Genomic DNA, 17,912 nt, shown 5'->3' with positions numbered 1-17,912 from the left:
ATATAGAGAGAGGGAGAAAGAGAGAGAGGTTCCATATATAATAGAGATACTTATATAGTCTGGTTCATAATTATTGAGAATTTTTCTTCTTACTTTGAGCTATCCTAACACCTCAACTGATTCACTGATACTTAAAACTAAGTAATGGTATAAGGGAGGTAACTCATCTTGGCCTACTGAGTATAGTACAATTAGAGTTACCTCCCCTGAATTTGTAGCAGACGTCATTTTCCTCAGCACTGTCAACAATGTCTGCTGAAGATAAAAGAAGGTTGATTTTTGAGTTGTGTAATCAAGGAATTGATGATGTAAATACATTGGCAGAGAGAACAGGAACTCCTCTTTCTACTGTGTATAGGATTAGGAAGAATTTTAAAGAGGGAAAGGATTTTGGGCACCAGAAAGGAGCAGGGAGACCCAGAAAATTGGACTTCTCAGATCGCGTCCGGCTGGGAATTTTAGAGTCTAAAAAGCAAAGGGCAAGCATCTCCAACATCAGGTATGAAATGATAGAAAGGGGATCAACAGTTGTATCAAAATCTACAGTTAGAAGAAATTTGATTGATCTTGGATGGGAGAAAAAGACTGGAATTCCTTCTCCTCTCATGAAACAAGAACATAAAGACAGGCGTGTTGAGTGGTGTTTGGCACATGAAAACTTTGACTGGGAAAATGTGATTTTTACTGATGAAAGCTCAATATGGGTATATCCCAATAATGTGAAAATATGGACAAAGTCTGCGTCAGCACCGTTGTATCGACGACCTAAATACAGCCCAAAGTTTCATGTATGGGGAGGGATATCCTTATTAGGAACGACCCCGCTGTGTGTGTTTGGGGGAAATCTGACAAGTCAACGCTACACTAACATATTAGATAATTTTCTCCTTCCAAGTGCACATGTGTTTTATGGAAATGACTGGATTTTGCAGCAAGATAATGATCCTAAACACACCGCAAAACATGCCAAGCAGTGGTTTCAGGAGAAAAATGTGACTGCATTACCATTTCCTGCATATAGTCCTGACTTAAATCCCATTGAGAACATTTGGGGGATGATGAAGGAATGTGTGAATCAAAAGGGGTTGACAAAAATTGAAGACATGAAGAGAGAAGCGGTCCGATACTGGGACAGCATAACTCACGAGACACTAACCTCTCTGATAGGAAGTATGCCTACCCGTCTTAGACTGTGCCGTGAAGCTCAAGGAGACTTGATAAAATATTAAATTGTTACCTACACAACATGAAAAGGTCAGTTCACTTTCACAATACATTCAATTTTATCTGATTTGTTCTCGTTTAATAATATGAAATGCTTTAGCTATTCTCAATAATTTTGAACCATACTGTACTCCTATACTTCTATAGTATGAATCAGATTTACTTACACATCTATAATATAAAAATTAAGCGTCAATATTCTTAACATATGCTTAAATGGCAAGCAGTATGTTTATACAGACTTTGAAATAAAGGCATTCTATAATGCCATTAACGTACAGCGAAAGGGAATGCGTTACAAGGCATTGTCTACTGACATTAAAGTATGATGAAAAGGAATGTGAAACAAGGCATTGTGAAACATGTCTACTGACATTAAAGTACGATGAAAATGAATGCGAAGCAAGTCATTGTTTACTGACATTAAAGTACGATAAAAATTAATGCGAAACAAGGCATTGTCTACTGACAATAAAGTATGATGAAAAGGAATGTGAAACAAAGCATTGTCTACTGACATTAAAGTAAGATAAAAATGAATGCGAAACAAGGCATTGTCTACTGACATTAAAGTACGATAAAAATGAATGCGAAACAAGGCATTGTCTACTGACATTAAAGTACGATAAAAATGAATGCGAAACAAGGCATTGTCTACTGACATTAAAGTACGATGACAATGAATGCGAAACAAGGCATTGTCTAGTGACATTAAAGTACGATGACAATGAATGCGAAACAAGGTATTGTCTACTGACATTAATGTTCAACGAATAGGAAGAACAAGGGCATTGTCTGCTGACATCAGCCCACAACGCTTGCCTGTATCGGATTTTAAAGGCACACACTCTGACGGTATGTTACACTTTAATAACCAGCTAATTCCAATACATTTAAATATATCTGAAGAAAACGCATCAATAAAAATATCGGGGGAGACACTGAACATTCCTCTGTGAAAAATACGGTCGTCCAAGTTCAATTTCCGTTTAATTGTTTTAGTGTGGACAATTCAAGACAAACGTTTATTTGGTCGTTCCAAAAGAATAAAATGTCTTGAAAAACGAAGAGCAAAGATTTGGGAACGTTATTCTGTTTACGTCATAGATCCCATAATTCATAAATCTACACATGATCCCACGCGTCGTGTAGAAGCAATTATTATTCAACTCAAATTTACGAAATTATATGACGAAAGCATATTCTGACATAAAAATCGATTCCAAGCTTAATCAATGTACATACAAGTTTGAGCGACTTTAACATTCGGCCTAGGAGCGTAGACCCCACGCGTATCTCGGTATACCCGGGGCTTATCGACGATCGCCCATGTAGCAAATAAACACGCTTACACTGCTCCTAAAGAGGGTAACACAGACCACACACGCCAATGCATTTACACTTAAAACGGCGCTAAGTCACGGCAGTCTCTCAACACACACACTGCCGCCATTTTCTTTTGCTCAGGGCGAGATCTCGTCCTTGCGAGAATTGACGGTGGTATCTCGCGCCATCTTTTAATGACTGCAGGGTGGGCTATGTTAATGAAATGGTGGGAATTACTTGTAAACGATGTTTAATACCCTCTGGTGTTAGAAAACGATAGGTTTATTCGCCTACGCATCGGACTGTTGTCAGTGCTTTCAACGGGTGTCGCCATTGGCGTTGAAATTGTGTCGTTAATCCTCCGGATGCAGTTCATTGTCAAACGCCAATCTCTGAAATATATGTCAGCGTCGTTGAACTGTTTCTTTATACATACGAGTCTGAATTTCTGATAGTCCAAATAATTTAAAAATTGAATTTGGCCAAAAAGGTCGACTCAGCTTCAGGTATAACGATGATGTGACATATGAGGGGGAAATCAGAGAGACAGCCGAAACTGCCCAACCTGTTTCGTATTCACATTTAACACCTGTTCAGGAGATGAATGGTAAAGGAAATGAGTCCTTATGATAAGGAGTCACTTTTCCATTTCTGTCTAGGAATATTCCTGCAAATATGAATGTCTACATATCAAAACTTTTGAAGCATTATCGAACATGTTCTTTCTACAAATCTTTCATGGAATGTAATCCAACACTTGCAGAAACAGTTATTTGATGAGTAAACCTTTCAAAATGTTTTCTTGTAGACAAATGGGAGACAATTCACACCTCAGTGACACCTCTTGTTTTCATTTGTACCGTGTGTTCCCGGGTTTCCTCGCTGACCTGTTCCTGCGAGTGCTAGTGTTTATCCTGCAAACGGTGTGAGTTTCCCGGTGCTACCGGGTGTGCACGGCATGCTTACAAGTTTAACCTTTTCGTGAATATCCGGGTGCCGTTGAACAAGACAAGCTCAACCCAAACCACACTCACTCTATGACCAGGAGGAATGGTCTAGCTAGAATGAAAGTGTTGACTCGTCACGCCTAGGTCCCGGGTTTCATTCCCCACATGTTTCAATGCGTGAGGCTTTCTTCTGTCTCCGTGTTTTGGTTATTGCTGGGATATTGCTAACAACGGCGTAAAAACTCACTCATTCACTCAGTTGCGTTACGCAGTCTTCCAATTGTTCTTTAACTAGTTTTGGGTGATATAACCAGCTCTAGTCAGGAGATAAACATCACGTGTTGGCCAATTTCATTGTGTCATTTAGTATTTGAAGCACGGGAATGCATTTGGAACCGACGGCGTCAGACGGAGGTTTCAAATAAACCTAATACCATTTGATAATGTTTTTCAACCGATCAGATTAGAGAACACATTGACGTTTGATTTACAGTGTTATTTTGCATCCTTTTATTTATGTAATATGTATGTTTTCATATTTATCTTCCAGATAAAGGAGAATGCGTAAGTTTAGCTTTAAGGCGAAGGTGCAAGAATGCCTTAGAAAGACGTTCTAGAAGACGGAACTTTGCAAGGCGGTGTGAAATTAACTTCCTTCCCGTGGTGCATCGGGCCAATAACCAAGATGGTGGACACTACATGGCGGCACGCCACAATCATTTAAAATGTTATTCTGGACTTGCCGGATTTGGCAGATGTCCAGAACTGAGATTACTGAACGAGACCACGGGTTTAATCTGCAACCATCTCCGAGACAATACCAGGAGATGTTCCACAACACACGAAACTGTTAAGAGCAGTTGTCGCCCCTTGGAAATTTGTGACCAAGCGGTCATTTTGTCCGGTGGATGGAATAGACAGAGCACCGGTAAAAGGCATAAAAAGAACGTGGAACTTGTTTTTAAAATGCTCAGAAGTAATGGATTTAAGAGAAGAAATATCAAAGTGTTTTATGCCAATGGATCGCCGTCTTTACAAGGTAAGTACCGTAATTTAGTTTCAAATGTAACTATTTATGCAACGATCACTTGTGTGATAAGTTGATCACCTATGCATAGAAGTTCTAATATACTAAAAAGTTAATTTGATTTTTGCCATCGTTCTTAATTCAAATATGGAACTGCAGCTAATACTGAATCTATTTGACCAATGAAGATCCGGGTTGAAATTGATCTTCAGTAACCCATGCTTGTCGTAAGAGGCGACTCGGGGGATCGGGAGGTCAAGCGTGCTGACGTTTTTGACACACAGCATCGTATTCCAATTGCGTAGTTCGGTGTTCATGTTTTTCATCATAGGATTGTCTGGCCCAGACTCGATTATTTTCAGACCACCGCCTTATAACTGGAAGATTGGTGAGTGGGGCGTAAAACTAAACTCACTCACATGGCGAACTTCTTTTACTAAACACGTTTCCCGATTTCGGATTACGGGGGGAGGAATTATTAATATCAAAAACACTTTTGAAACAAACCCTTTCCACTTCCCATGAAGACTCGGTGGGTTACTTGCGAAAGATAAGGTAACCTCCAAGTTCAAAGAATACGCTTCAGTATTTCTCATTGTAATGCCATATGTCACATCTCCGAGATTGAAGGACACTTTTAACGTAGAGAACAAGTTCCAGAATGATGAGAAGAAAACCCATGTGAGAATGATCTTGAACAACACGTATGGGCTTTTTATGATTTAAAGTCTAAGATCTTTGCTTCTTACTCCAGGGGTTCCATCACCCGACGCCTGGGACAAGTCAGTTTTCATTTCGGACAATCAAATAATATCATCTTACTTGCCCGTGGGCTACTGGATAATTTCTGCTTACGGTTTCAAACTTGGATTTTATTTCATATTCTGTTTAAAATGTTGTTATTAAATTGCATAATGATAATAAAGTAGGGTTCTCTTTATTTGATAAGTATCACTTTTCAATAAATAGTACGCAGAACATTTACATCAAGTACCATGTTGATTTATTCTTTCATAATTACATCATGATTATGTCATAAAAATCAGGGAAAGTTAGGCAGGACAAGTTACTTTCTTACAGTCAATGTGGCAAGTGGCTTCTAAGTTTTGAACCCCTGACACTCATTATATTTGTCGACGGAGACATCTCTTTTGTTTTGTTTTGTATGGGGTTATGCCCTTTTTGTTGTTGCCCTTGTTGTTTTGGTTTTGGTTTTTTGTTGTTGTTTGGGGTTTTGTTTTGGTTTGGTTTTGGTTTTGGTTTTTTTATGTTTTCTTTTCCTTTTTTCCTTTTTTTTTGGAGGGGGGAGTGGGGTTGGGGTTTTTTGTACACTTGCATTTAAGTGCTAGCTATCAGTTGACAATAATGTGACAGTCACACACATTAAGCAATGCGGGAAGTTGGTATATAGCACTGGAGATGGAAAAGCTGTGAAAGGTCATAGGTTAATTATCCAGCGTGGAATTCATTAAGCCGCAAGCAACGTTCGCTCTCTGTTTATATTTTTTACTCAACTCCATTCTACACTGTTTCCACTTTTTAATGTAACACAAATTTAGATTATACGATCATTTTAAACGTTTTTGCTGTATGTTTCCTGTCATTTCCGTTTCATATTATCTTGCTTGTTTTCGATTGAATACAAAACACAAATTTCCAAAAAGCACGCTTCGTTCCTAAAACGAAATCCCGCACAAAATGTATCCTTATATATTACCACACGCGTTTATCATAATATCATCGGATCTTATATCCACATATACGTATGAGCCATAATTCATATTTTACAAGAAAAACAACTCCATGTTGACATGATTTATAGCGTAAAATTTCACAGACGGCTTGAAACCAACGAACGGCAAAGCCTAAACCCTTATTCCGAGATTCACATACTTATGTATTTACCTTTCGTACTTCCATGAACTATAAGTAGGTCAAGTCGATGCGTAATTGGCAATGCGGCACATCAAAGAGATTTTCATCCAAATACCCGGTATTTCAGTTCGACATCTAAAGGTGAGTTCCCCGATCGGACAATGGGGAACGGCTAAATGATAACATCTGTTTCGGGACCATTGTTGTGACTCTTTGCGCTGGACACTTTTTACGTAGACTTCGACTCTCAAACTTTTTCCCAGGCATTTTTTCAGACACTCAGTTTCTAGTAAGCCTGATTATATACGAATGTGTCAAAGTGATATTAATCTTGAAAAATGACCTCTCTTTGAAACCCAGAAATATGTAGGTGAGAGTGACTGGGTCTATGAGTACATCATTCCAGTTGTGTTGTTCAAACGGTTAGATTTCTGAATATAGTTTTTGGGTTACGTATCTTTGGAAAAAGTGGTTTAAGATAAGCGTGATGGAGTTTTGTAAGTTACTTGATATCAAAAAACCTTTTCATCTTTATTTCTCATGGGAACAAGGTTTTCATACACGAGAGGGATAGCTGTTATCTCAAAAAGAAAAAAAAATAGGTGAAAATGGAATATTTCTTAAACACTCTTAGAAGGTTGAAAAGAATGTAACTAAATCTTGATAAAAAAATCTAAATGAAAGAGACGAAATGCATTCATTATTCATCAGAACATAATCCTGAAAACAGAGTCGATTCTATGATTCCGACTAGTTGAGTATCATATGGTGTTAAGACCATCAAAGGCGACGTCGCCAGGCGGTTCCCTAACAAAGCTGAAAAAGTGACAAAGTGGGACAGACATTTTTTCATTTTTTTTCAGTTTAAGTTGCATGTGCAGACAGAAAAGCGACACGTGTTGACATTTACATCATTAAGTTAATATAAAATAATTGTATACACATATGAGGGTGTGCGTATGTGGATCAATAGGAGCTAGGTGGAAATGTTTTAACAGTAGTGGACACATAAGTTTTGACTAAGTCAAACTGCATATGTACTAAATTAAACTGCCTAATGACACAACTAAATTGATTGTTTTTCATTCAAAAAAACCTTTTGATAATGGCATATGTCCTGAACTAGCATGAGATATATTTTGCTCTTTAAGGCTTGGAGTATAGATTAATCGATTGGCAAGTACATGTTGAAAAATGTGGTTGTTTGTGGACAGTCTAACATAATAGGTGTTAGATAGTTAGATGGTGTCAGGTTGGTTTGGCGTATCATTCAGGAATTCGGTTAAGACAGTATTAGTGCAAAATGTGACAATCGTCTATTGGTGATCAGTACAATACTGACAATAAACGAATTGGAATTTTTGGGTGTGATTTTTTTGTGAAATATTCTGTTGATAGGTGGAAATATGTTTACTTGAACGAAAGAGGCTGCCAAAGCGTGCAATAAAGTCGTTCAATAACTGATTTGGAAGTTTGACTGTAGATGCATGAACCAGTAAACTGTCCATACAATGTCGCTAAACATTCCAAAAATGCTTATTCTAAGAGAGAAACGAGTGAGTGAGAATGGTTTTACCCCGCTTTTACCAACAATCTAGCAATATCACGGCGGGTGACACCAGAAATTTGGCTTCACACACTTGTTCCCATATTGGGAATAGAGCCCGGGTCTTCGGCGTGACGAGCGAACGGTTTGACGACTAGGCTACCTCACCGCCCAAGGGAGTAGCAATGATATTAAATGTCTGGGTGGGGATAGTTTATCCAAACTGTCAGTTGTATGACCTTTCTTTGTGTATATGTTGCTTTTTGTTTGTTTCGTTTGTTTGTTTGTTTGTTTGTTTGTCTGTCTGTCTGTCTGTCTGTCTGTCTGTCTGTCTGTGTGCGTGTGTGCCTCCGCCATTTTTATCGTTTCTTGTCACTTCTTACCCATAGTTCCCGGTGACCCCCCGCAACGGGTACATCCGGCAGCAATGAAACACGCCTTCCGTTACCACATCCGGAAGATGTGCATGTCTCGCCACTGTGTCGACGCTCTTGTCATCTACATGAACAACCCGGCACGGAACGATGGCACGTCGTATCTATGGGACGTCAACAACGATGGTTTGGTAAGCTTCGTCTGTAATGTAGACTGATTTCTGTTGCTGATTTCCATTGAAGCCATGTCACGTCACAGTGATTCAGTATTAGAAATATGCGTCATCCATTGTGAATCATATAAGACAAGGAACACTCTTTGACGTCGGGGTCATTTCTCCTGACATCAGAATCATTTTTATTCATTTTTATTTCCAGCTCTGCACTGTTAACCTGAGAAAATAACCTCTTCCAAATTGTGAATTACGGAATATATGGCCCCGCTGAAAGGCTGGGGATTATGAAATGACCAGCCTCATTTAATTGCAATTTATAATATAATATTAACAGCATCGTAGCCTTTGCGTAATTCTTTAAGGGAACGATAATTTATTTTCAGTGGGGGAATGACGGGGAGGATTTTTTAAACAAAGATTTCTTCAGGAATATTACTAAAATAAAATAGTTTGTGGTCAGTAACGAATAGCGTATTAGTTAACATAATATAGTCTCAAGATCAGCCTCACGTTTACCAGCCCTACTCCCCTATAATAAATTATTCGTGCCTCGTCGGCATCTTTGGAACGACAAATCAGAATCGATCGACAGGAATGAAGTATTTGGTCTTGGCCAAATCGGTAGATATCACTTGACTTCCAAAGTCCAAAAGTCCTCCCCAAACCAGCGGATGTATCCTCATAAGTGAGGGGGCAAAAGCACCAAAAAATGAAACAAACAAAAATGAGTTTTCCTCGAGTCTTGCATAATTTTGGATCTCTTGAACATAATTATGTGATGTACGTTATTAAACTGTTTTGCGCTTGATTTCAAAGAAACACATTTCGTATTTGACGCGACGGCTTGAAAATATATCCTGTCTCCAAAGAAAATATCCCTCACAATAACATGCGGAGCTCTGAATCGACCCCAAGGTTATGGCGTTTGGCAGACATTACTAATTAAGCCATCTTACGGCCCAAAAGTGCTTACAGTTGCTTATCCATTGAGACATTATTAGATAAAAGAGTTTCACCTTTGCGGAAATGGGTACCAATAAAAAGCATTCGACTCATGTAGTTGTGTTTGATTTGTTATGACTCTTATCGTAGACTTTTGATTAGCCTATCCTGATTGTACTGTTCAGATGGCGTCTTGCCCGTCGTTCAAAAGCCGGTTCAAACTGAAGATAGATTCATTTCGAAGGTTCTTCAGTCCGTAGGATGTTTAAAGTTAAAAAGCAGGATCCTAATTCGTTGAAATATGACATCTGAAAAGTACATTTAGGAACGAGGACGCTCTTACAAACACATGAAAACATGTATAGTTGTATATGCCAGTGGAGACTTTAAAAAATATTAAGTGTCCTCTTCAAGTTTCGTCACTCGGTATGGTAAAATCGTTTTGGTATTCACACCAACAGTTATAAATTGCTATGATGTAACTGCTTGCAGATTTCATATCTATCAGTGGATAGTAAATCCAAGGAAATATTTAACAGTAGTTTTAAGTGTCATGGTCCTGGAGCAACCTTCCTAAGGCTAACCCCAACCAAGGTAACCGTAGTGACTTAGGATCACCTTAGTACTTTGTGAAAGAAGGCCCTGGCTGGTAGGGGATTATCTGAGAGGTGACGAATAATAGCCATGATTCATGAAGGAATGTCCTGCAAAGCAATTGGTCGTTTGTACGGTTACCACTACTGGACTGAGTAAAAAGATCGGCTCTGAAAAATCAGCAAGACGGTCTGGCCATGTGTGACGTCAGCAGTCGAAGTTAGCGATCTGCACCGCTGAATAAGGTGACAATCCTTTGCCACAATCAACTTTCAGAGGACATAGTGGATGCACCAGAGGCAGGGATGATCACGGACATTGACAGATTGACTCAGGTCTAGAAGGGAGATCAAGCGTTCTTTGTTGTCATCGTCATCACAGGTACCGCTTTGTGAGAGGTGCCATAGGGTTGGTATGTTTGTTGCTTAACGCCACATTCAGCAATATTCCATCCATATGGCAGCGGTCTGTATATACTCGAGTCTGGGCCAGACAATCCAATGATCAACAGCACTAGTATCGTTCTACGCAACCGGAATGCGATGACACTGGTCAACCAAGCCCGTTAGCCCGACCACCCGATCCCGTTGGACGCCTCTTCCAACAAGCATGGGGTACTGAAGACCAGTTCTAACCCGGATCTTCACGGGTCGGTACCAGATGTTATGGATGATGGTCCACTCGTTTGATGAGAGCAGGTTCTCGTGCGGGTCACAGATTGGAGCATTTTGGTTTGGTGACAAAGAAACCTTATGGACACACGCCAAGGACCATTAGCCCCGCACTGCAGCAAGATCAGTCCAGATCTTGGTATGGCTTGTCCATGACCGGAAGATAGTGACAGGTGTCTGCTCCTGCAGTCCAGCATGGAACATCTTGGTAACTTTGGTTTCGCTTCTTGTTGTTTAACGCCGCACTCCATATGCCAAGTACTTGCCGGTTGTCTGTAACTCATCAAGCCCGTACCAGACAATCCAGTGATCAACAGCACGAGTGATTAGGACACGATGCATGTGTCGACCAAGTCAGCAAGCCCGACCACCTAGTCCTGTTAGTCGCCTCTTACGACTAGCATTGGGTACTGAAGACCAATTCAAACCGGATCTTCACGGGTCTCTTGATAAGACCCGCTAGTTACCGGACCCGTCCACTTAAACAGTATTGCGACATCACGTCGCGTTCGACAGGGGCAGCTTCCACTCAAAGCACCATCGTGACCATCTCTACCCACGATAGCACATCCAGGAAACAAAGGCGTACAATACACGAAAGCTGCCCCAAAGGGGCTTGAGTATCCTGCCCCAGCTTCCGTATCAGTCACTTACCAATCTCGTCAATATTACTTACAATGAAACATTTGACATCTTGTATCAACCTTCTTACATCTGAAACGTTGACGTTGTATATAAGAGGTCTACAGTATTGACGTGACACATACACATGCACGTTGCAAAGATCTCTCCGTCCGGATAACTGGATCATTTTTCAATGGCAGTCTATGGGAATGGTTTGAAAATTCGCCGTTCGGGTACGGTTAAGCGAGTACAATTAATGAACGTAAGTTTCGTTTCACATAAAAATCGTCCGGAAGGCGGGATTTCCGGATATGTGGGGTCCGAGTAATCGGGGTTCGACTGTATATCTATATAACGTCCAGCTGCTCAGAGAAACAACGAAGGAGTTCTATGGATACACAACTTCTCATGGCGTCAGTAGCTACACCGAAACGCCGCTCATGTAACTGATAAAGACGTGTATCCACAGAATCCTCCCCGTTGTTCACCACACTAACTTCTAACTACCATTCAAAGAAGCTCAGAAAAACTTAATCAATAACTTCATAGGCATGCGCCATTCATGAAACCAAACATTGCCGGTATATGGGTCTAGAACCTTTTTTCTGAATAAACTGCGTGTCCGTTTTTTTCTGGCAGTGACATATTAACTGATACCATGGGAACACTTTCTGAATCTGTGCCGTTGTGTCGTTATTCGTAGACTATGAATTACTCTTTGGGGAAATAGCACGTGTTGCTTTCAAGGGGCCGTGGGGTAGCCAAGTAGTTATAACGTCCGCTCGTCACGCCGAAGACCCGGGTTCGATTCTCCACAATGACCCGGGTGCAAAGCGTGAAGGTCATTTCTGTTGTCCCCGGCCGTGACGTGGCTGGAATATTACCAAAAGCGACGTAAAACCTTACACACTCACTCACTCGCTCGCTCACTCACTCACTTTACTTTCAATGACATAGGTTTAGAGCCATCATCAGTTTTCAAACCTTATGGTCGGTTCGTTTAAATTCAAATAAATATTTCAAGTTAAATAAAACATGTGTTTGGAATCAAAATTACGTTCTGGCTCTGTGGAAATAATTTAAATTGGTGTTTAAATATCGATTCGAAATAGTGATATTGGAAAATCGAAAGTAAGGAGTTGGATGAATCGAACCGAATTAGTGCAGTCCTCGTAATTGATCAGTTTGTTGTTATGAGTTTCTATATACCACAGGCTGACGGCAACGAGAGGTATACCGTCGATGAGTTGAAGGAAGACCTGGCTGATTGTGCAGCCAAGAGTGTCCATCTCATCGTCGATCAGAGCTACTCGGGGGAAATCGCCTACGCACTTCGTAAATCTCCGGAACACCGAAACGTAATCGTATTTACCAGTGGACGTGGTAATGAATATTCATTTGATGACGAATATACCAGGCACTGGACCGGAAGTAATCACACCCGGATGTGCACTGCTGATATTCACCAGGTTAGTGTTTACCCAGATACTTTAATTATACCCCGGGGGGGGGTTACGTTTCCATGGAAATATGATTTAGGCTGTGGTTGACTGATTACGAGGATGTCACATTGTCCGGAGCAGATCTTCCAAACTAAACATGCTAGCTTCATCAAACTTGGTACACACATCAAACATGATCCCTAGATGTGCGTTTTGGGGATTAGACCCAGGTATGAATTATTTTTTGCAGTTTCCAGGGAATCATGATTTAGACTGTGGCTTGGAAGATGTCATCTTGTCCGGTTCAAACTTTATCAAACTTGGTACACGTGTTTGCCATGCTCACCATGGTCCCCAGATGTGCCTTTTGGGTCTTACTCCAGTGTATGAATTTTATAAAGGGATTTACACCTGTGTGTGAATTTTGTTTATGTGGTTTCCATGACAACTGGTTCGACTTGGTGGTTGTTCTCTTCCAGGGAAGAACTTTAAAATACTTCACCATTTCTTCACAAAACATTGCATATAGATAGGTCTGGATTTCTGAATAAAATATGTTTTTGCATTTCCGTACCAAGTTCGACCTCAACTGAATATCGTGGTAGTGTTCTTTTCCAGAGCAGAACTGTAATACTCTCCTTTCACGCTGCTATATGCAACCCAAAACGTTGACATACTGTAATCATAATTAGTAAATATATTTATGAAGAGTATTTTGCCTTTGTTGGCGATATTGATGACTTTGTCTTCTTGGTGCTCTTCAGTAGCCCTACTTGTTGTAAGAGGCGACTGACTTGGTTGACACATGTCATCATATCCCAGTTGTGTAGAACGATGCACATAATATTTGTCACTGGATTGTCTGGTCCAGACTCATTTATATGCAAACCGCCACCATATAGATGGAATAGTGCTGTGCGTGGCTTAACTCTAAATTCACTCACCCACTGCTTAAGAATGGGCTGAAATTAGGATTCGAACAGACGTTCAGTGGTTAAGGGAGGTAAATTAATTAAGACATCATTGGTCATATGTACTACGCGTAAAGGATTATGCTGTTCAAGCTTATTAGTATATATTTCTTCTTCTTCTGCTTGCAGCAAAGTCGTAACGCTATCAAGCACTCGTCCCCTCAACTGGGTGAAGGTCGCCACAATCAAGTCCGTACCACCATTTTTGGTGCTCCGTGCAACGTCCGGCCTCCGTTTACGCCAAGGGAACTACGCCGAGATTTCTACGGTTGTCAGAACGTGCCAACAGCAGTTTGGCTTATGCAGGTTTTACGTGCTGGAAATGACGACTCAAAGAACGATTACGACTATCATGATGATTATGATGAACACGGTGGATTTAACAGGATGGGCTGAAAAGAAACGATAGGAGAGAATTCAGTTGTCTCGCTTCTTAAATTGGTTGTCAGTTGGTGTCGACCGGAACAGATAGAACTGAAAATGGCGAGAACGAGAAAGACAGTTTGCGCCGTGTGTATTGCATATATTTTACAAAAGATGGGTTGCGAATTTCCCAAGAGTTTGGCTGCATTTGCAAAAACTATGAGTATCTAGAGTTATTTTCTTTGACGACCTTCTCCCAAACCTTTGCAGAATGGTACATGTATCGTGGTACAATTTGTGTCACGATAAAGTATGTTAATGTCACAACGATTTGGAACGTTTCGTTCATACGCTTCAGCTCCTGACACGATGCGCATATGGTAAGGCGGTGCAAGGAGGACTGCGATGTGAAGAATTCAGTGTTCAGGGGAGATTACCCTAACAGGTTTGATTTTGTCGTATCCCGAAAAGTATGGGTCATATAAAACGAGAGCTTGTTCAAAGGTGATCAACGGAGATGTTGATTTGTGATGTTTTTTATTGGGATTCTCCCGACTTGTCTCAAGGTTTACTCCTCTGTGGCGTCATCAGGCCACGGTCACTGTCTCGGTATAATCCGGAGCACGAGGAAATTTCATATTCAATCGAATTGGTGTACATGTATACATTATTTTGTTTTTGAACTACGGCGGTTGTTTTTGTGGTCTGTTTACGTTCAAATTGTATATTGTTTCCTTTATCAAAACTGGTTATAGTGGTTGTCCCTTCGCGAGGTGTGCTTCAAGCTACACAGTGCACAATACCAGAAAGCGTAAGTTGACAAAGATTTCATAGCGAATTCGTTGCACTATGACCGCTTTATATAACTGGATCTTGGAGTCTACGGAACGTATACATGTTACTCGAAGGCGATGGTTGCCGTCATTGTAGGTCATTGTAATCAAAGGATTGGTTTCACAAAGCGAGTGAAAATTATGATTAAACTTACGACCGTTTTAGAGCTAAGACCGCTTTGGGCACCCTGACCCTTTGTTCCGTCCAGAGGGCGCTGTACACGTGGTACGAATAAGGTAATTTACAGACACGTATACGTTAAAGTATACATGTTGCTATTGGCAACGTTATACAGAGAACGGGTAAGATCCTGGTTCCTATAAGTGATTTAGGCGTTGGTGACAATCGTATTCATTAAACTATTGAATTAATGGAATGATGTTATTTTGGTGAACAGGTCCTGTCACCTGGGCCCATGGTTCCGATCCACAAAACGTTTTTGACGTTACGGTATTCGTAAACCTCTGGTATACTGTGGAGTTACGACATGTCGTAAAGTTACGAACACTCTGCCGATCGAGACCCTGATCCACAAAACATTCTTCACGCTTGTGATATATTATAAAATTACGACATGTCGTAAGGTTACGAACGCTTTGTGGATCGGAAATTTCTGATCCTCAAAACGTTCGTAAGGCAACCTTCGTATGTCTGTGACATACTATGGGGTTACGGCATGTCGTAACTCCTTTCGAAAAAGTTGTGGAGCAGGACCCAAGACCTGTGTCATTCCCTCGACACAGGCACACACTGTGACAGCCATTATAAACATTTGTGTTACTGATCGTTAGAGAAAAATTTTGAACACCTTCTTCAGCAACATGTTGTTTGCTACTTTTGTCTGTGTGAAAATGGGGGCAGTGAACATCCTATGGGTTAAAGCGTTCGCTCGTCGCGCCGAAGACCCGGGTTCGATTCCCCAAATGGGTATAATGTGTAGAGCCCATTTCTGGTGTCCTCCGCCGTGATAGTGCTGGAATATTGCTAAAAGCGGCGTAAAACCATACTCACTCACTGTGCGATTCATCGTGTGTGTCATGTTATGGCGGTGATGTTTTATGTTGCACTTTCAGATTTCGACGTGGACACAAACGCTTTCCCACAAGGCACGCGTGATATTATGCATTAAGGTTCAAGACGAGAAATGCATTTTATTAATATTTCATCAAAAAATGTAATTGTCCTCCCTTCTGACATTTATTAAGATATTTGAACTAATCGTTCGTTACAGTTCTTTCGATCCCGAACATACACCGGTTACAAGGCATTCGTGATATTATGCATTAAGGTTCAAGACGAGAAATGCATTTTATTAATATTTCATCAAAAAATGTAATTGTCCTCCCTTCTGACATTTATTAAGCTATTTGAACTAATCGTTCGTTACACCTCTTTCGATTCCGAACATAAACCGCTTACATGCCTAGTTCATGGTTTTGTAAACCAGATCCTCCTGGTGCTTCTTCACAAAGGCGTTGTATACTCACAACTCGTCTCTGTAGAGGAAGAGGATGTTGTAAAGCAATGTTTACAGCATCGGATACCATACATCCCAAAGATAGCTTATCCCAAAAGTACACGACGCTTTCACAGTACCCACAAAAAATAACGTCATTATGGACCAGGCCAAAGTGAAATATATACAACATTGTCTAATCTTTTATGAAACCCATGATTGATTCCAAAACACTCGACGCACTATTCTCCAGGTGAACCATTCGTCGTTGCATTGCACACGTTAAAGTAGTTTCGTTTCCATTCTGAGAACGGACAGGCCGTTTTCAATTCTTTGGAATCTGCATTTTTCCTGGTGCAGTCTGTAGTAGGTACCGACTTAAACACATTCGTCTAGGAATCTGGCGATGCGTCCTTCTACTGACAAGATATTCTGTTGTACTTTCTATCGTGTTGTTATTATTTTGCAGTTATTATTATGTTCATATGTGTTTGCAAAAACTACAAGGTTGCAAATATATGTAAATTTTCTCAAGAAATAAATAATAGTAAATGAATTGTTTGTGCATTGAATAATTATTATACCTAGTAAAGCTGAGTCATCAACTTCTCTTTATCGGGGAGCCGTTGGGTAGCTTAGTGGGTCACGCGTTCGCTTGTCACGCCGAGGGCCCAGGTTCGACTTCTCACATGGGTACTATGTGTGACGTCCATTCTGGTGTAACATGCCGCGATATTGTTGAAATGTTGCTAAAAGCGGCGTAAAACTCAACTCACTCACTCACACTTTTTTATCGGACATTAGGTTGGCAAGAACCCTTGCCCTCGAAACGTTCATTGTCTTAAGGATTATTAACATTGATCGCAGCCGGTGTGTTAAGATTGGGTTACGAACGTTTCTAGAATAGCTAGCAAGATACGGACGACTATACGGTTGTATATAGCATACAATACGATACATCACGATAATAGCATACAATACGATACATCACGAAAATACGCTTCTAGTCATGATAATATATTGTGTACTAAATCTGTGAATGAATGAAACTTTAACTGGAAAAGAAGTCACAGTGGGCACTTTTTAAAGCAAGCACAACATGAATAAAGCATAATACTGTTAAAAACAGAAAACAGATTAAAACAAACCCGTTAATGTCTGCACGTTGCTGGATGCTGTCACTGCAGTCGCATAATAGAATGAAATGTGCGCGGATTTAAAAAACAGTGTAATCTTGACAGATATCGCGATTCGACAATGTTTAAAGTGAAACAATGAACAAAGTTCACTGCATCGGGGAGCCATGGATCGATGCATTGATGACTCGTCAGACTACTATTGCACACACCACTCGCTGTTTATAGACTAACGAATGTCCCGTACGGTATTCCATACAAAAGAGTACGCATTTTCCCTTTAACGCCTTTTCGTTTAACACCGTATATTAAATGGGAATGACTGGCGTCTAAAGAATCGAATCTGGACCACACAATCCGGTGACTGACCACATGGTCATCAGG

At 40.4% G+C, this 17,912-nt stretch overlaps 1 protein-coding gene across 1 annotated transcript in view; it reads left to right on the top strand.

The window, feature by feature from the left end:
• LOC137256527 (uncharacterized) overlaps positions 1-16,948 on the top strand; it is a 36,234-nt gene extending 19,286 nt beyond the window's left edge. Inside the window, exons 2-5 of the mRNA XM_067794368.1 lie at positions 4,048-4,536; positions 8,335-8,510; positions 12,541-12,795; positions 13,869-16,948. Of these exons, the coding sequence (XP_067650469.1) occupies positions 4,048-4,536; positions 8,335-8,510; positions 12,541-12,795; positions 13,869-14,135 (1,187 nt within the window). The 3' untranslated portion in view covers positions 14,136-16,948. The remainder of the gene's footprint in view (positions 1-4,047; positions 4,537-8,334; positions 8,511-12,540; positions 12,796-13,868) is intronic.
• The last annotated feature ends 964 nt before the right edge of the window (positions 16,949-17,912 follow it).

This window comes from Haliotis asinina, chromosome 11 (genome assembly GCF_037392515.1).
Source record: "Haliotis asinina isolate JCU_RB_2024 chromosome 11, JCU_Hal_asi_v2, whole genome shotgun sequence".
Taxonomy (NCBI): Eukaryota; Metazoa; Mollusca; class Gastropoda; order Lepetellida; family Haliotidae; genus Haliotis; species Haliotis asinina.
The sequence above is the reverse complement of the archived record's forward strand: the minus strand, read 5'-3'. Positions and strand labels throughout refer to the sequence as shown.